At 35.6% G+C, this 19,168-nt stretch overlaps 6 protein-coding genes across 6 annotated transcripts; 3 read left to right on the forward strand and 3 right to left on the reverse strand.

Annotated features, from left to right (window-relative positions):
- Window positions 1-160: 160 nt before the first annotated feature.
- On the reverse strand, window positions 161-7,685 carry RO3G_00105 (uncharacterized protein; the record flags this gene model as incomplete). Its single annotated transcript, XM_067654696.1, has 4 exons — window positions 161-4,286; window positions 4,432-6,782; window positions 6,964-7,034; window positions 7,094-7,685. 4 exons carry the CDS (start codon window positions 7,683-7,685, stop codon window positions 161-163), a joined length of 7,140 nt encoding a protein of 2,379 aa, XP_067510797.1.
- Window positions 7,686-8,272: 587 nt separating this feature from the next.
- On the reverse strand, window positions 8,273-8,905 carry RO3G_00106 (uncharacterized protein; the record flags this gene model as incomplete). Its single annotated transcript, XM_067654697.1, has 2 exons — window positions 8,273-8,755; window positions 8,819-8,905. 2 exons carry the CDS (start codon window positions 8,903-8,905, stop codon window positions 8,273-8,275), a joined length of 570 nt encoding a protein of 189 aa, XP_067510798.1.
- A 519-nt stretch (window positions 8,906-9,424) lies between these two features.
- Window positions 9,425-10,146, forward strand: RO3G_00107 (ubiquitin-like modifier hub1; the record flags this gene model as incomplete). Its single annotated transcript, XM_067654698.1, has 4 exons — window positions 9,425-9,452; window positions 9,501-9,778; window positions 9,840-10,053; window positions 10,103-10,146. The coding sequence occupies 4 exons, from the start codon at window positions 9,425-9,427 to the stop codon at window positions 10,144-10,146; spliced, it is 564 nt and encodes a 187-aa protein (XP_067510799.1).
- A 369-nt stretch (window positions 10,147-10,515) lies between these two features.
- Window positions 10,516-13,874, forward strand: RO3G_00108 (uncharacterized protein; the record flags this gene model as incomplete). The annotated part of the gene is made up of 12 exons (XM_067654699.1): window positions 10,516-10,556; window positions 10,681-10,888; window positions 10,947-11,188; window positions 11,256-11,676; window positions 11,727-11,823; window positions 12,130-12,276; window positions 12,342-12,539; window positions 12,611-12,868; window positions 12,981-13,269; window positions 13,318-13,573; window positions 13,618-13,822; window positions 13,864-13,874. 12 exons carry the CDS (start codon window positions 10,516-10,518, stop codon window positions 13,872-13,874), a joined length of 2,373 nt encoding a protein of 790 aa, XP_067510800.1.
- A 135-nt stretch (window positions 13,875-14,009) lies between these two features.
- On the reverse strand, window positions 14,010-16,408 carry RO3G_00109 (uncharacterized protein; the record flags this gene model as incomplete). Its single annotated transcript, XM_067654700.1, has 10 exons — window positions 14,010-14,015; window positions 14,072-14,644; window positions 14,778-14,873; window positions 14,990-15,304; window positions 15,356-15,625; window positions 15,681-15,831; window positions 15,883-15,972; window positions 16,029-16,135; window positions 16,202-16,304; window positions 16,362-16,408. The coding sequence occupies 10 exons, from the start codon at window positions 16,406-16,408 to the stop codon at window positions 14,010-14,012; spliced, it is 1,758 nt and encodes a 585-aa protein (XP_067510801.1).
- Window positions 16,409-17,437: 1,029 nt separating this feature from the next.
- On the forward strand, window positions 17,438-19,109 carry RO3G_00110 (uncharacterized protein; the record flags this gene model as incomplete). Its single annotated transcript, XM_067654701.1, has 7 exons — window positions 17,438-17,498; window positions 17,559-17,624; window positions 17,707-17,828; window positions 17,889-18,361; window positions 18,486-18,528; window positions 18,628-18,995; window positions 19,052-19,109. The coding sequence occupies 7 exons, from the start codon at window positions 17,438-17,440 to the stop codon at window positions 19,107-19,109; spliced, it is 1,191 nt and encodes a 396-aa protein (XP_067510802.1).
- Between the last annotated feature and the right edge of the window lie 59 nt (window positions 19,110-19,168).

A 19,168-nucleotide genomic window follows, 5' to 3' on the forward strand; every position in this document is an offset into this window, starting at 1 on the left:
AGTTTTATAAAGCGACTCACATAAAGTACTTGGTAGAACAAAAGAAATATCCAATGCTATATGTAACTTTTATCATTTCTTAAAATATAGAATAACAAGTTAATTGCTTTTATGTACATACAGAAGAAAAGAAATAGAAAAGCAAAGAAATTGCATAATATTATACTAAAGGTGATGCTGATATATTTGCTGAAGATCCATTATTGTTCGCTTTGTTAACCAAAGGATCTGTCTCAGTTGATAATTGAAGTAGGAGCTGCCATTCATTTGCTATCCTTGCCACTGCCTCCTTTTTATTCCAGGGCTTAGACCTATCTCGGGAGTCCATGGTAATCCAGGGCAAAGCAGGCTTAAAGCCCACTGCTACCTGTACATTCACGACAGATGTAATTGTTTCTGCTTGTAACAAATGCAAATTATTTTCTTTTGACACGTCTGCACCAGGTGACATGTGTTGCTGCTGTTTGTAAAATGGATTGGTTGTAGGTGAGCGAGGGCTACTGCTGTCAGTTTCTGAGTATCCGGTAGGGGAATGAGAAACATGGCCAGGTGATGCAGAAGAATTGGATTTATGTAAGCCTAAGCCGAAAGTAGGTAAAGTTTCTGCATCAACACCACCCGTATCTTCTATGTTTAACTTGGGGATCACAATGGAATGAGCAGATGCATTTGCATTGCTTTGACCATCACCCGAGGTATTGACGCTGCTGTGTTCCGCGCCCCAACTTTTCCAACGTGTGTTTTCATTTTGTGGAAAGTTAAAGCTTGTCCTTGGGCTATAAAGAGAGTTTCGATAACTACCAACGTTGGGACCCATTTGGCCAAGCTTTTCATGTATAAAGTCTTTTAGAAGAACAAAAAGAGGAGTACGAAAGCAAACAACGAACTCTAAAAACCTCCAAGTTGTGAAATCGTAAATGGTGCCTGTACCGAGAGGAGCATTAGAAGAGAAGTTTGCACGTAGGTCAGGAGATAGAGAAGGATTATTACTTGATAGGTAAGGTGAAGCTCCTGGAGACGATAATCCAAGAGGTGAGAAAAACGATGGTGAAGGCATTCCCGGTGAAAGGACGTCCGATGGACTTGCTAAATTATATGAATCTGATCGGCCAACTTTGGCCTTAAGAAGCTTCAAGGTCTGTCCGAATACTAAAGTATTTCTGATGAAGAATGCAATCTGGGACCAGGATCCTTTCAAGTCATTGAACGTGTTATGGCTTCTGATCAAAATAATCTTGATAGCAATCAAACTGAGAGAGAACAGCACAGCAACGGACTGAGGAGTTTGTTTACCATCTTTTGCTTCTGGGAAGTCTGACATGTCAACTTCATCTTCAATATTAGTTTGTCCCATTGCGGTTGTGAACTGAGATAGGGAAAACCCTGAAGATTTGCTTTTTAACAAAGATGTATGACTACAAACGCCAGCAATGAAGTTTAACAGACGTGTCCAATTGTTGGCAGAATTAAGCTCTGAGGTGCTCGAAATGCCTACGGTACTGTATTCCCATTGAAGATTATATTGAAGACAAAGAGGAATAACAACGCGACCAATCAGTCCTACTGAAGGCACTTGACGTTCAATTTCAGCAAACACATCCTGACTAGAGTTTTCAAGTATAGCAATAATGAGACGTACGAGTGAGTTGCAAAATTTGACTTGTCCTTTAGTATTGTTTTGCCAATCGGTCAAGGTAGCCATAGTTAAACCAAATGAAACAAACTTTTCCTTCACAAGGCCGGCTAGGTCATTCATCATAATTGCTTTACCTTGTCCTTGTTCAAGCATAATTGCCAGACCTTCATATAGATCTGAGGCATCTACCGTCTTCCATTGTACACGATATTGGGCATAAATCTCGCTTAACACTTTTTTAAGGGATTTCGTATAGTTGCGAGTATCAACCATGGAATACATACTAACCACCAAATAATCCTTTATCCAATCTGTTTTGACCGTTAATCCCTTAATATTGCGATAGTCGCGAAGGACAATTCGAATGATCTGAGCCATCTTTTCATGAGATACTTCAGATAATGTCCCGCCATGCTTCATGTATTTGTGAACTAGTGTGATAAATTCTTGTTTGATAGTAAATCGATCATTCTGCTGCCACTGTTTGCCGTATGCATTTTGTGCAGATTCAGCTTTTGGTCCTGTGTTTGCAGCATTATTTGATCCAGGCAATCGACTATCACTTGAAGATATTCCCTGATATTCCCCTGAGGTAGTATGCGAGTTTGTGGTGACTACGGACTTTACACTTTTACTAAACTTTACAAATACGTTCACCAAAGCTGAAACACCTTCATGCATCATACTCTTCAGATGGGATTGTTCAAGAAAGAACGGAATCAAAAAAGTAAATACTTTTACAAATTGCTCTGCGCGCAAAGAACCTGGATCATAAGCAATCACAGTCAAAAATAATTTGATAAAGTCTTCTAGTTTGAAGGGTCTGTTGTTATAAGTGCTTATCTCCATTTGACTGATGGGTGCAGTAACTCCTCTTGCTAACGGTTTAAAGATCGAGACAGATAGAGCTGACGATACTTGGCTACTAGCTGTATCAATTCGGTCTTGTATACTGCGTTCGTGATCGTCAAGTTCCACTTGAAGCTGTAATCCCAATGTATCAGGGGCAGACCCTAAATGAGGAGGATTGTCCATGGCTTGCATCAATTTAAATAAATTTTCAATCATCCAGTGGCCAACTTCATCTGATTGCCCATAGATCATCAAGATGTTAGGAACTAGTGCTCCTAGCATTTGGAACACAAATGCCTCTTCATGTACAGCGTAAAATCGACACCATGCAAATGTGATAGCAGAGGTAATTTGAGGGTTATCCTCTGACTCACAGAATACTTTGAATAATGCTGGCAAAAATATAATATAGCCTCTATTGGATTTAAAGAGACGCTTGAATTTTGTAACCATACGAGTATATAATATAAGTATTTGACCAATAATACCAAAGTCATGGCTATGCTCTATCATAATTGTATTAACACCTTGCAATATTCTTTCAAGCTCATTGTGGTCGTTATAATTTTTGTTCAAGCCATTAAGCAATACATCTATAAATCGCAACCAAATACGGGCACGCATTAATGATAGCATTTCTTTGTCAAAATGTTGTTGACTATCTTCTGTATCTAAGGGTTCTTGCTTGTGATTTGACTGTCGGTTTTTACGGCGAGAAAGGTCCGGATAATATGCTTTCTCCATCAGTTGCCTTGTTTCCCATTTTGAGCCTGGTACTGGCATAGGCTCATAATCTTGCAGTGTTTTCTTTACAGCATAAACCTCCCTAGGAAATCGGGCTAAATAATTGATAAGGAACTGAATATGACTAATACGAAGACAAGCAACAAAGAATATTTGCTGAGGAATATTGAGCACAGCAAAAGAATGCCGCTCACTTGATAAATACCGAGGAAACATATCAGCAGGCTGCTCATGCGTAAACCAGAATTTGCCTGTACTAACCAGCAAATGTTCAATTTTGTTTTTGCGCAGGTCTCGAACAGATAGGTCGTTGGTTGAAAGGGTCAATTCAGCCAAAATTGGATGCACTAGTGTCATAAACTTGAGTCCATCGGGCTGATTCTCTCTAACAATCCACTTTAGCATCCCTGCCAGATAGTTAAACAAAATATGTGTCAATCCAGGAGGTAGTTTTCTTTGCATGCTGATAATATAGCGTATACGTGTCAATGTATCCTTGAGAGAGTCTGCTTTGTGTTTTCCCAAATTGTTCAAAAAAGCTCGTAAAAACAAGGCAGGATCGTCTTTCAAAAACTGCTCTATCAATTCTCGTAAAACGTTATTTACACCTGCAAAATCATCCATCAAGAGATCCACTGTCGTCAAAAACATCGCAGTAAAGGAATGCACTGTGGCTGTTCTTTTTCTCCTGGTGATGATTTTGCTGATATCGACTATTTTACCACGTTCACGAATCACAACAATGTTTGGGTTATCAGCATCATTTGTATCTTCATTGTCGTCTTTTAGAAACAAAGAAGGGAGTAGACCAAGTGGTGTTAATGCTTTTTTGAACGCCTCCTGTTCTTCTGCATTATCATCTTCATTCCATCCAAGTTCTTGGATCTGTCTTTTGAGTTCAATAGGCAAATTACTCGTATTTTTTAACTTGGACATCCAGCGAGGTTCGTCCAGCGAAAACTCGTTACTTCCAAGGTCAGTAGGCAAAAAAGGAGTTGCAAAAGCTCCGCCATCGCCACGGAAAGGCTTATTGCGTGAAGAAATTTGAATATAGCTTTGATTGAGAATATTCAGCCTAAAGCCAGTAAGCGACAATATTTTTTGAATTGCTATTAAACGGCTTGAAGGATCTTTGCTAAGTTTTTTATTTTTTTGTTAAAAAGTTAGTTTTAAAATAGATACCAGAAATCCGTATATACCTTTGAAGAGCTTGCGAAAACATTTCAGTTGTGAGCTTTGGAATTTTTTCGCCACATTCCATTAATAAAAACGCAGCAGGTGTGAAAGATGCTGCCTTTTTATCATCCATATAAGTTTTCCATAAGGGTTTGAGAAGACGTCCAAGTTCATGTGAAGACAGGGTTGAGTATACAGCCGCTAATAGTGAAAAAACCGAGCCAAAAGGGTCCTGATTGATTTCTTCGATACCATCAAATTTGTGCTTTGCTAGATCTAGCATAATACTATTACTTTCTCCCTCATTATTTTCCAAATGATCAAATTCGGGAGGATTCAGATTAAGCGCGACAGAGGAAGACTGATTGATTGGATACATAGTCTCTGCTAAATGTCGACGCCCGTATTTTAGATTCTCGGTCATTTGAGTATTGCTAAATAGGAGAGATGAAGCCGCTTGTCTCGTTCCATGTGAATCGCCATGTGAAGTACTTGATTCATCACGAAAATATTCAACCACATCCAAATATGTGTTCTGCATCCTTTGAAACATGATTAAAGCCTCTTCTATGTGATTCGCGTTAAGTACAGGTAAAGACATGTCATTAGAGCAAAAGCCAGTTTCGGACAGATTTTCATCCAAAAAAGTTTCTGATATAGCTTGGGAACCAATGTCATTCGTTCTGGGTTGTGTGGCCCAATTGATAGTGCATGTCAGCCATCCTGGCCTATGTGTAGTATAACAAAAGAAGCGGGCATCTGCAAATAAATTACAAAGAATAATACGCAACGGCAATGGTACAAGGACTTTCTTTTCCTTTGCAGTTAAAAACAAAGCTAATCTTCTTTCTAGATCAATCAAAAATTTTTTTGCCACTTCGTCTTCTTCCATGTTTCTATCTGGATCCTTTTGTTTTTCTCTTAACTCCTTCAATACCCATACGAGTTCAGTAGCAATTATGCATTGACCCAGAGTTGTGCTTCCCCATGTGAGTAAATTAGTCGAACTAGTATGATTCTGCTGTAGAGAACTTGTTTCTCTTTGTAGTTTCTTGGGTCCTACATCACTCAGCAGTAAAACATTGATCATTTCTGCATCTTGCATCCAAAACTGAACCCCAGAAAGATACTGACGAAGGCTCGTCATCAGCTTTAATAAGCTGGCCACTTTATCATTATCGTTTGAGGCAACACATGATACCACAGGTTTATAGAATAGAGGTCTAAAGCGCTGGGATAATTGATATAACATACTGCAAAAGTCAGGTGTGGGTGCGGGAGAGGTATCTAATATTCGTTTGAATAATATGGGTATTGTCACTTTTGCTATTTCTTCTCCTATGGCAATATCAATATGGAACAAAAGATTTTGATAAGTATGAGCGAGTTGGTTTTCGCTGGTATCTTGCAGCATGATTTCTATACATTTGCAGATATGGCTTTTATATCCATAATTCCACATCTCAATCAAATAAGCCTTAGCTGTCTCTAATAGTTGCGATAGAAATGCCTCCTCTGGTGAAACAACAATATGCGGTGCTTCGCTTCCAGAATCATCTAAGACAGGTGAACTGATAAACATATCATTTAAGGAAGACTGAGGGGTAAGGTTAGGCGGTGTACGTGGCGTGTTAGATGATGGTGCAGATCGAGAAGGAGCAGTTAATAAATCTACAGATAGGAAGCATAGTAACATGGTAATGATATTGAAAATGACAGACTTTTGTATTTTGCCAGAAATTGCTTGGTTAAGGTAATTATAGACATTAGAAGGTGCTGATTTTTCAAGGATGAAGTTAAACAGTAAAGGTATGGCTGATGACTTGAGTTTTTCTATGGATAATGCCAATGATATCTCACTAGCAAGCTCTGTTAATAAACCTAAGCTCTTAAAGTAAGCGGGCAGTATTTCTGTATCCGGTTCAGTCCAGTATCGTTGTAGGAGCTCCAATAAAGTTGGTATGTCTTGATCCTTTTGTATTAAATTATTTAAAAATAGCTCTGCATTTCTTTCATGAAAAGATGTTTGTCTGCATATACTGACCATCAGACATTTGCATAGCGATTCAACCATACATATTTTGGCCAAGGAGGCTGATGCAGCTTGTGTAGTATGAAAATAAGTAATCCATTGGTCACCTTGGACGGAAATCAATTTCCCATTTGCTAAGTTGTCTAACAAAGATAGCATTCCAGAACGTACCAAGTCATACGTTGTCTTCTTTTCTTGTAATTCTATGTTTTGTGTTTGCTTAGCAAATGAAGTGGCAAGTGCGTACGCTAGTGCATGGAAGGCTGTAGGTGTGGAAGGTAAATAGTTAGGGTATGTAAAACAAGGTTCAACCAGTTTTTTTAGTATATCAAGTATCTTTTCCTAAATATAATAAAATGTTTAGAAGAGCAGGAAAAAGAGGAGATATATATGATGTACAGTACTTTTAAGTCAATGCCACTTGATCCTAAAATACTACAACAAAATAAAACTTGCTCAAAATGTTCCTAAGAGAAACATAAAGATTAGAAATTTGTACAAGATAATGAAAAAGCAAAATTACTGAGGATTCTAGAAGGGTAAAACGACTCCTAATGTGATCAAACGCATCCAATGCTTGTGTACAATCTTCAGCTATAAATTGTTAATACAATAAAGAAATAGACAAAGGCGATCTATCCTATGTGTCTTACTTTTTTGCGGCTTTCTATCAAAAGGAATAGACAGGACAGCCAATATTTCGCTTGTAAAAGGTAAACGTGTAGCTGATTTGTGTTTGTTCACGATATCCATAATTGATGTGATGTTTGCTGATATTCTTGTCACATCTAAATGTTTTTCATTGTGTTGTGTAGAAGGATCAAGAACTGCTTGTGAATGCCTGTGAAATATAGTCTTTTTACTCGCTGATTTTACAGAAAAGTTGTTCAAAGCAAGGCTGTCACTACTATATACAGTATTGTGGTTTGAACTTTCTGATTCTGTAAAACTAGCGTTTTGAGATCGATTGTTCATGTGACTCAACAACTTTTCTAGATCTCGTTCAAGTCTATAAATATCTTGCTGAACGGCTGTTGAGGTCGCATAAATAGCGCCATTATGACGCCCAGCTCCCACCTTTGATTTGAAATTGCGGACAAAGCTTGACATGCCTGCGGCTTGAGCAGCCACTAGTGTGGTATTGGTGAGATTTATTTTATCATGAAGAGGATTTTCGGCTGTTGTAGTATGCTGATTGCGTAAAAATGGGTTGTACATTTGCTTTTTGTGCATTGGACTAGACATTTTTGACATATTGGGACGAGATGGATCGGACGTGGCATGGTATAAAGTGTCGCTGCTATATTCACTAACATTTTCACGAAGCTTGTCCCAAGCAGAAAAATGCTTTGTCTTTTTTTTATATTGTTTGTCTAACGTGGCATCTTGAGAACTTTCTTCTTTATAATTTTTGACTAAGTCGTTTTGATCTTCCTGAGACATTTATATATGTGGCGTTTATTGTGGATTGCCAACAATGTTGATAAAGCAAATCCCTTTAAATAGAGAAATAAAAATATAGAAAAATGCTTAATTTGATTTAATGTTCGGGATATGAAATATCACATCACCTCAAAAGGGCTTATGCTTCCTGTACTTGTTTACCATTGAATGTTTGTTTATGTTTAGTACATAAGACACAAAAAAAGTCTGCTAAAATAGAGGGTAAAAGCCTTTCCTCCTTTCCTTTCCTTTCCTTTCTTTTCTTGTCCATATCCAATTTAGATGTAGATTTATGGATAAACGGATCACACAATTATGTCAGAAACTGTATCTATTTCCCCTTTCTTCTTTTTTTCTCTTTTCTATACAAACGTATATTTTATTGATATTTATACGCCACCCTTCTTTACATTAAAGAAGCCCTTGACAACTAATGTTTGTAAAGCAGCAATGGAGATAATAGCAATACTTTCCAAGAGAGAAAACCAAAAAATTCTATCTTTTGTTGAAGAAACGGTAACTGCATTGCGATGTTCTCTTGTGCGAAAGTATCTTTGAGTTCGAGCAACATTATTTAAGGAACCGGATAATCTAAAGATGGTTTCTTCCATTTCAGTCAAAGCTGCAGGTTGCTCTTTTCCGGAACTGTCCTTTTGGAATTCAGGACGCACTTCGTTTTCTACAAGAATTTCAAAGTCAATGAGTTTTTCGGCAAATGTAGACATTTCATTGTTAAAGCAGAATGAGTATTCTCCAACATCGTTAGCAGTAAAAACATAATCGGCTTGTTTTTCTGACTCTCCGCTCAAAATGACATTGTCCCTGGGCCCTGTTACTTCGTAATCTATATCAAAAGAACCACCTTCCTGGACCTTTTACATATCAAAAAGAGTTTTAATACAAAAGTTAAAGGGGGGGAGAAAAAGGAAACTTACAGCAAAATAGAAGCCAATCTTCTTACTGGGCTTGTCTGTCATGACATAAAAACAAGCCTTTTCGTTTGCAGCAACGTTATATGTCATTGCAGTGGCATTAGTAAAGGATGGGAAAGAAACTAGTGCAAGTAGTAGGCCCAAAAAGACGGAGGGAAGTAGAGTACTTATGAACATCATACTTTAACACGTAAATAGAAAAAAGATAATATATTTAAAGTAAATGCAAAAATTATTTTAATTACGCTGTTTAAATTAATACTCACCAATAAAACATATAACACGTTAAGCTACTACTATTTTGTTAGTGTATTAAAGCCAAAAGTGCTTTATAAGTTATTAATGGATTGATGTTATTTTTGATTGTTATCATCACTGTTAGCAATCGTCCTATCCCTTCTAGCTTTATCTGAGAAAGGTTTTTTTAATACTAATATAAAAGTAAATTGAACAGAAAAACTTATTATATCTTGAAAAGCAGTACAAATTAATGTCACTAACTAAAGGGTTGCAGAGCTCTCTTCTTTGACACCATTGCAGGATGAAGAAAAGATTTTTCTACAGCTTTGATAATCTCCGCATTTTTTTTCTCTTTTTTATTATTAACGAATGTTGAAATTCAAGAAGCACGATTCTAGTATAAATAAAAAAAGCAGGCCTTTTGTTACTTTCATCTAATCAACAGTATTCAAAATAGATAAAGAGGAAACCTCGCGAAAGGAAGAGCGATCAAGAAGCAACAGATCCCGTTCACCTCGTCGCCGCTCACCTGAAAGACGTAGAAGCCGCTCACCACGCAGACATGATGATAGACGACGTGAAAGATCTCCTGAAAACAGACGCCGCAACAGATCCCGTGAAAGAGATCGCTCGCCTCGTCGAGGAGAGGAAGCACGATCTCGTCGTAGGTCAAGGTCTATAGAAGACACCAGAAAGCCTCGAGAAGAAAGGTCTAGTGAAAAGGTAAATTGAAAGGAATAGTTTAAAAAGCATAATAGTAGACTAAATTCTTGTTATGTACCAGCCAAAGAAAGTCTCAAAAAAGAAGCCTAGTTATAATTTAATTGAAGTAGAGGTCAATGATCGATTAGGTAAAAAAGTTCGCGTCAAGTGTGCACCTAATGATCTTGTGGGAGACTTTAAAAAATTGGTTGCAGCGCAAATTGGTACTGAGCCAGATAAGATTATATTAAAAAAGTGGTATAAGGAATATAAGGACCATATCACTTTAGAAGATTGTAAGTCTATTTTCTTTATTTTATGCTGATTATAACTTATATCTTATAGATGAAATACATAACGGAATGAACTTGGAATTATATTACAGATAAAACCATGCACTCAAAATATAAACAATTTTTATTGTCATTACCTTTAAAATAGCCTCTGATGTAATCTTTTTCTCATTCAAAATTGAACATTAAATATTCTTCAGTACTCCCTTGTTCTATTTAATGAGGTCATATTGAATTTGTCTGCGACAAGTTTTTGTCATTTGTCCATAAACGCACATAGTCTGTGTGACTGTTCGTCATGCAACACAGGAAAAAAAAAGTTTAGTAAAAGATTGTTTGGTCTTTTTTTTTTCATTTTTATTTTTAGCTTTTCTATATAAAACAATGGCTATATCAAAGCGTAGCAATAATAAAAAGACAGATAATGATGATGAATCTAGTCAACCAGTCACTTGGTTCGAAAAAATGAATCAAGCTTTAGATAATCTTTCAGAAAATAGAACAAGGTAAAAGGTCTGGTTATATTCATGTTGCATAACTAAAATTACAATGTAGTACTCGAGAAGAGAACCTTGAAACTATAGTCAACCTATTCTCTTGTCATCATGTATCATCTCATATAGAAAATAGACTTGAAGAGATATTAGGTTTATTAAAGAAGTCGACAAGTAAGCATGGCAGTGTAAAAGAAGCATGTTTGGCTGCGAAAGCTACTGCGTTGACATTTGTAAACTTGGATGACATATCAGAAGGCGATGGGGATGATTTATATAGAAGAATATTACCCACCTTAAGAAATTCTATCAAAGACAGTGAAGAAGTAGAGATTAAAATGAATGTGAGCAATGAAAAAGAGTGTATGATTTATGAAATACTAAAATTATATTTCTACATAGTGCCTTCAAACATTAGCATTAATTACATACACTTCAGCATCAGAAATAGACATACGATTGGTTCGAGATTATGTCTTTGATTTTATTGAAACAGACGGAGCAGACTTTAATGTGGATGGATTATCAACCAATGAAAAAGACAGCCTGATGACTGAAGCGCTCAAATCATATGGCATATTGTTTTCTGCATCATTTTCAGAAGGATTGGTCGATTTTAATGTATTATGGGATGAAGTAGAAAAGTAAGTAAGGCTTACAATTACAGAATCTCAAAATTATTAATTTTTACAAAAAAAAAAAAAAAAATAGGGTGATGCCTGTTCATGAAATGTTACTTGAATCATCCGATAAAGATATTCGTATTGCTGCCGGAGAAAATATAGCTTTAATATTTGAGATTGTTCACATTTTTACATCAACTGATGAAAATGGTGAAGAATACAGCGAAGATGAAGATGAAATTGAAAAACCTGAATATGACAATATGTATGAACTTGTACGTACACTTAAGGATTTATCTGTAGAAAGCAGCAAGCGCAGAGCCAAAAGTGATAGAGCAGAACAGAAGTCGGTGTTTAGAGATATTGTAAAGAGTGTTGAAGAAAATATTAAACCTGTAGAAGAGCTCAAAATTGGTGGGAAGATCATTTTATTTAGAGGTTGGGGGAAAATATTAATTCTGAATGCATTCAGAAGGGTTCTTGGTCAAGGACTACAACATCATTTAAAGGTAAGTAAGAATAGATAATAAGAATATGATTGTTCAACTTTTTTTATTAGACCAATATGATGCTTAAACAAATATTCCACTATTCAATTGGCTATTCTCGACAAGTAATAGATTCAGATGATTCTGGAGAAGATGAAGAGATTTTAAGTAATGTAGATAGACGGTATATGTATGACGAAAATAAAAAGTTTAGATCAAAGCAGCTGCGAACCGCAAGGCTCGGAAAAGAGAATACATTTGTGTAACTCTGCTTATTGTATTTCGAGTAACACAAGTCTAAAATCCCTGCTCCCCGCCCTCACCCATACACGAAAATGTACCTGTCAATTTTTTTTCTTTTCTTTTACATAATAAAATCATGTTTCGTTCTTCATTAGCAAAAACATTATTAATTACTGGTACATAAGAAAAATAGTATTTGTATCAATCAACACTGAGCATTTTATTTTTCAGCTTCTAGACATGCACTTAAATCACGATTGATCGTTAACTCTACGCGATCCTATGTTACTTCTAATGTCAACATACCAGCAACACACAAAAGATCTTTTGGTCAACCAACATTTATAACTCATTCTAATCTAATGAAAAAGGGTGAAGGTAAGATTGCAATACTTTTTTTGTTCCCTTTAAAAACATGCTTGGGAATAACAATGACAACAAAGTGACACCTGGATTCACTGCTATTGAATACGAAAAACGAAGATCTAATTTGATGAGCACCTTACCCGAAGACAGCGTTGTAGTATGCTTGGGTTATGGAACTCGTTATATGACAAATAACATATTTTATCCTTTTCATCAAAACACTGATTTTTGGTATTTGTGTGGATTTAATGAACCGGATTCAGCTCTAATTTTAGGTAAGTAAAAAAGAGAAACTCTTTTGAAGATAAGGTAAATTTAGATATTCATCTTCATTTGCAATATATAGAAAAAGATAAATCGAAAAGAGGCTATAAGCAAACCATGTTTGTCCCACCAAAGAACGCTCATGCAGAATTATGGGATGGTCCTCGTACGGGTATACAAGGTGCCAAAGAAATATTTGGAGCAGATGAAGCTTATGAAAGCACAAAGTTTACTGCTTATTTAAAGCACATCATTGGCTCATATAAAAACATCTTTATGGATAGTCCCGAAAAGATGCCTACGTTACTCTCTGATGAATCTGCAAAACTCATCCAGACTGGTACGTTTTTGGGGAGGCTCTGGTCTAATATAAAAAATGGTTCAGTTCAGTTCCCCTTTTCTTTGATCTAATTAAGAAGCGAAAAAGAATACTAAAACTGAATTATGTATAGGACTAAAGATTCAAAGCATATTACCGCTAAGTAAAAAAGTGCAAGAGTTGAGAATGATTAAAAGTCCAAGTGAAATAGAGGCCATGAAAAAATCTGGGTTAATCAGTGCAAAGGCCTTTGTTGAGGCAATGAAATGGACAAAGCCTGGTTTGACAGAAGCTCAACTTTGGGCAAAGTTTGATTATGAGACCAGAATGAGAGGTTCAAGTATGTTGGCCTATGTACCTGTCATTGCTGGTGGGCCTAATGCTTTATCTTTACATTATGTTAGAAATGATATGGAACTAAAGTAAGACATCCTCTTTTATTATGTCATTAAGAACTAACAATTCACCAGGGACAATGATTTAGTGTTAGTCGACTGTGGTGGAGAATACAATGGGTATGCAAGTGATATCACTCGTACTTGGCCTGTGAATGGCAGATTTAGTGACGCACAAAAGGAGCTCTACCAGGCCGTTTTAAATGTAAACAAAAAGTGTATCAAATTATGTACCGAATCCAGCAATCTTTCTCTTCATGGCATTCACTCAGAATCCGTCAGATTTATGAAAGAAGAACTTGAAGAAATTGGATTTAACGTAACAGGATGGGTAAGTACGTTGTCAAAAGAGGATGACATATTGACTTTGTATAGGATTTGGAAAGGGTACTTTATCCTCATCATGTTGGGCATTACTTAGGCTTAGATGTACACGATTTACATGGCTTGGATAGATCCCGTAAATTAAAGCAAAACATGGTGATTACAATTGAACCTGGAATATATGTTCCATATGATGACAAATTTCCAAGCAAATATCAAGGAATTGGTATTCGTATTGAAGATAACGTAGTCATTGGTAAAGAGGAACCTTATGTGCTCACATCAAATACACCCAAGGAAGTTGTTGATATAGAATTTTGTTGTAATAATCATTAATCTTTTTTTATTTTGTACTTACAATCTTTCTTTCTTTCTTTTTTTTTTTTTTTCTTTTTTTTTTTTTTTTTTTACTTTTATTTATACATATTTATACAAATGTGTGTTTAACCCTATTGTAAAGCATTAAGATTCGTTTTCTACTAAATAGATAAATTATTTTTTGTACCTGAATTGATTCAAATGAGTTGGCTTTATGTTTTGGTAAAAATTTAAAGTCTTCTGGCGCAGGGCCAAGGATAAGTTCACTAAGCTTAACCCAATCAGAGGCGAGTGGACTAGCCATTAAGGTTTCCAAGTCATTACGGCCCTGGAAAGGAGGAGGTCTTTCATTCATACGCTGAGGAGGTTTTTCTAATATACCAACAGGAATATATCTATACAAAAAGGACTGCCACTCACACAAGAATCGTCTAGTAATATTAACACCTTGGCTATCAGATCCCCAGTGCTCCAGACCATAATCACAAAAACGCTTCAACATATCAAATCGTTCATTAGCTGAAATGTCGTAATCTCTTTGGTTCTTAATTTCATCAAAGATCCAGGGTTTGATCAATGCGCCTCTGCCAATCATTACCCCATCAACACCACTGATGTTTTTAAAAGTATTATAATCATCAAAACTCATAATATCACCATTACCGTAAAATGGCATGCTGCTGGTCAAATTCTTCATGGCTCCAATGTACTCCCAGTCTGCTTTTTTAGTATATCTTTGAGCACGAGAACGGCCGTGAAGCTAAAATATAACAAGATTAATTATCATGTTGGTTACATGTATAAAAAAACTTACAGAGCCTAATGCAATTCCCTAATTTATAAAAAAAAGAAAAGTAAGTTATCAAGCTGATATCATGATTGTTATACCCTACCAGTTCTTCAAGTTTGGGAACAACCCTGTCAGCAACAGGCATATTATCTTTAATACCCATTCTGAATTTTGCAGTGATAGGAATATCGGTCACTGTCTGCATACCTTTTAATATTTTAAACATTCTGCCTCTAGCATCCAACAGCGCTGAACCAGCCCCCTATAATGCTTTGCTGTTAGTCTTTGAAGGCACTATCTCTTCAGATTTATTACCTGTTTGAATACTAAATCAATAGGACATCCCATGTTGAGATCAATAAAATCAACATCGACTTCGTTATTCAATACTTCACAAGCTTTGGTCACTTGTTCTACTTTAGAACCACAGATTTGAATACCAAAAATATCTTCTGATTTATGACGCTTTGTTAAAGCCCATTCTGATTGTTGGCCCTGAAGCAAATTGAAAGCCAAGGCCATTTCACCGCAAGTGATGTCAACTCCATATTCCTTACAGATTCTTCGGAATGGTAAATTACCAACGGTCGTAAGGGGTGCAAGGTATGTTTTGTCTCTAAAATCGATAATCTAAACACTTTTATTAGCATTCCTCTTTGCTTTTTCTTTTTAATGTCTTACCTTCTTGTACTTAAGATCAATAGGTCCAATAGGCTTTTCTTCTTTTTTTGTTTCGACCGGTTCAATAGTAACATTGGTAAACTCGCTAGGTGCATCAAAGAATTCATCCTCACTTTCTTCTTCTTCCGCTTTTTGCTTTTTCACCGCTTCTTTGATAGCCGCCTCTGCACCTAGCTTTCTCTTTGCTGTATTCGCATCCTTCATGGCTTGTTCATCCTCTATTTGTTCTTTCACAATAGCCATATAAGCCTTGGTTCTTGGGAACTCGTACTAAACAGAAACAGTTAACCCTAATAATAATAACAAAAAATTGATATTCTTTTACTCTTGAACGATTGAGGGCAACTTGAGTTTTGTGAGAGATGCCATTGGTAGTGTAAACATTTTTCTCTGCTACCTTTGCCTCATTTACAACCAATTTTTTGTTTTCGTCAATATGCGCACCAAGATAACGACACTTGTAGCCATAAGGACATCTTGGAGAATGTTAAATAAACATAATAAGCATTTTTTTTACTCTCTCTTACTTTCCAAATAAATCAAATTGTACACATCGAGTTCCAATGTCTGCAGGTTTAGCAGCCAAGTAAGCTTCAAGATCATGGGAAAATCTGCACCTATACAAATACTAATGTTAAAGATAAAGCATTCATATATCTTTTTTCTTTTTTACTTTTCAATAATAGGACATGATTCATCAACAGCAACGTGTTTACATATCCTAATGCTATCTTCAATACGCTTTTTTCCCCTTTGTCCTTTATTAGCACCTCGAGCATTCTATTGTCTGAGTTTAGTTTTTAAGGTACATAAATTCCTATAAAGAAGCTTTTTTTTTTCTCCTACTTTTTGTTTTTTGTTTTCAAAAGTTGCTCCACCTTCTGCTTCATCGTCGTTGGCGGCTGTTTCTGTCACTTCGGAGTCATTAAACCAACGTTCCTTTCGGTACCTGTAATAATAAAAAATTAAATGAGCTTCTTATTTTTTGGACGATATAAACTCTTACTCTGGCTTAATAAGGGCTTCACCTGATCTTTGTTCAGCTTGTCTCATTGAGTAAACTTGAAGAGAGAGAAAAAAAGGTTTTAAAAAGAAATCAAAAAAAGTTTAAATGATAGGACTGTGTTTGTGACTGATGAATTCTGAGTTGTATTTTTTTGGATCAAAGCAAATCCGAAAAGAGAATTATAAATCATGCACCAATTGATAGAACGGCATAGTGACGTGAATAATTTACCAAAGGTGAACATTGGTCGCTTAGCTCTTTAAGTGTTATTATACAAACCAAAAAACATCAATAAAACCACTAGTTTAATTGAAAAAGATAAATTTTTGATAAAAAAAATTATCCATTGGTCAATACTACAGCGCATAGTAACATATTGCCTTTAGCTTTTTATAGAGTTAGAAATGGGGTCTAGCTTTTGTTGCTCAATCATTTGTAACGATTAATTCTTGGTTGCTTTTTTGATTCGTGGGTAAAGTTATTTTTCTTTTTTCTTTTTTCCTCTTTTTTTTTATTATTGTTATTCTTGATTTGCATGAAAATGTTCCGATGGGTCGCTAAACGATATTATAATCGATTGTCTAATACCAATCGACGCACAACAGATATTTTAAGGAACGAGTACGAAATTAAAAAGTTTCAACACATGCGTTCTGCCGAAAAAGAAGGTCAAGTATCCTTACTTTCAAAAAAAATTTCCCGTTTACCAGATGAGAGTCTTAAATCATTGGAGAGTTTAGGACACACCTCTCCTGATCGAGTGTAGTATTATATATCTGTATGATTTAAAGATGAAGTTTTAAGACAGATAAGATATTCGTAGGTTTATTAATAATGAATTGAACTTGAAGAATATTGAAGTTTACGGATTCGATTATGATGTAGGCTTGAGCAACAAACGAAAAGATAGAGTAACTCATTATACTTTAGTACACACTAGCAAATTACACAGATAGTCTATCTCTCACGATCTATAATTTCTTATGTGATATATTGGTTGACATGTTCAAGTACCCAAGGCAAATCAAAGGCAAAAATGAGTTCATTTCCTTCATTGTAAATATAGATTATAGCTAATGTTTTATGTAGTAGACTTCAAGTTTGATCCCAACTTTGCAATCAGAGGGCTTCATTATGGTAAAGAAAGAAAAATGAAACTTCAAGTACATACAGAAATATATTAAACTGTTTATTTAGATTTTAATAACGGTTGGCTCATGAAGATAGATAATATGGCAAATATCCAGTTAAATACCGTTCACGGTAAATGCTATAATTCAGACCGACTCTAATTTTTTTTTTTTTTTTTTTTGCATACAATCATTTTATTAAACATGTCTTTTAGTTGGAAGAGAGCCTATCAAAGACGTAAATGAAATAATAGAATACCACAAAGGAAGACATATACCACCAGAATATCTAAATACAAACATGTTCCAATTAAGTGACTTGTTTTCCGTACCTCAAGTAAGCTACTATCAGTTGCTATCTTATGTATGCTGACATTGCTTTCCCTTCTAACGTTAGGCTACATTATTAAGCGACTTGGTTCAATACTTTAAAGACCACAGCATGAGCTTTCATCCACGCTATCTGTCAGACGATGTAAAGCACGCTGCTCGTATCTTACACACGAGCGAGTACAGAATTGGAGGTACGCTTCATATGGAAGTAATGAAGGACATATCAAAATACCTTGAAAGATCACCCAAACTCGTCGGATATATTGAAAAATTGAGAAAAAATGGGAAAAAGACTTTTTTACTCACCAATAGCTCCTTGCCTTTTATATCCAGAGGCATGAGTTACCTAACCTCAACCGATGATTGGAAAGATCTCTTTGATTGTGTGATTGTAAACGCTAGGAAGCCTGAATTTTATCGATCTTGCCGACCTTTTAGAAATGCAAATGAACCAAATTGGGACATGGTTAATTCTTTTGCGCCTGGACAAATTTACCAAGGTGGAAATATAAAGGATTTTGAAATATTGACTGATTGGTAAATGTAGACGCATATAAATAATTTTTAAATACTTAATTCTGATCTGTTGATGTAGGAAAGGGTAAGAGGAAGAACAGGATACTATCAATGTAGATTAATGAATTGTATGTATATATAAAAGGCAAATGGTATTGTATTTTGGTGATCATGTCTATTCTGATTTGGTAGATGCATCTTTTCAGCATGGTTGGCATACAGTTAGTATATCAAAGCATGATTATAGCAACAAGATGTTTAATTTTTTCTATTATCAAAAACAACAGGGCGCAATCATTCATGAACTTGCTAAAGAGATTGAAATTAGAAACCAAGCATCCTATCGTCATAAATTATCATGGTTATTGTGTCTTGAACGGTTGTTAAATGAAGCTCAATCTTGGAGTAAAGACCATTATACGGATGAATTGAATACATTGTTATCCGAATGGCAATCTGAAAGAAAACAAGTTAGGATAGAACTAAAGACTGCGTTTAACAGATCGTTTGGAAGTATGTTTAGAACTTATCAAAACCCTTCCTTTTTTGCCAGCAAAATTCAAAAATTTGCAGACATTTACATGGCCAACGTAACTAATTTGGATGAACTTTCGTTGGACTATGTATTCTATCCAAACAGAGCCTATTTGCCCCAGTAAGTAATTTGTATCTATTGTCATTTCGTGGTTTACATTTAAATCTTTTCACTAGTGAACGATTGGTAGAAGAAGTTGTTGACAGTGGCCAAATTAAGCATGTGTCTGAATAAACAAATATAGTTGTAGCATTTTTGTATTTTTTAAAAATAAAAAAGGAAAGCAAGTTCAA

Source organism: Rhizopus delemar, genomic scaffold, assembly GCF_000149305.1.
Source record: "Rhizopus delemar RA 99-880 supercont3.1 genomic scaffold, whole genome shotgun sequence".
Taxonomy (NCBI): domain Eukaryota; kingdom Fungi; phylum Mucoromycota; class Mucoromycetes; order Mucorales; family Rhizopodaceae; genus Rhizopus; species Rhizopus delemar.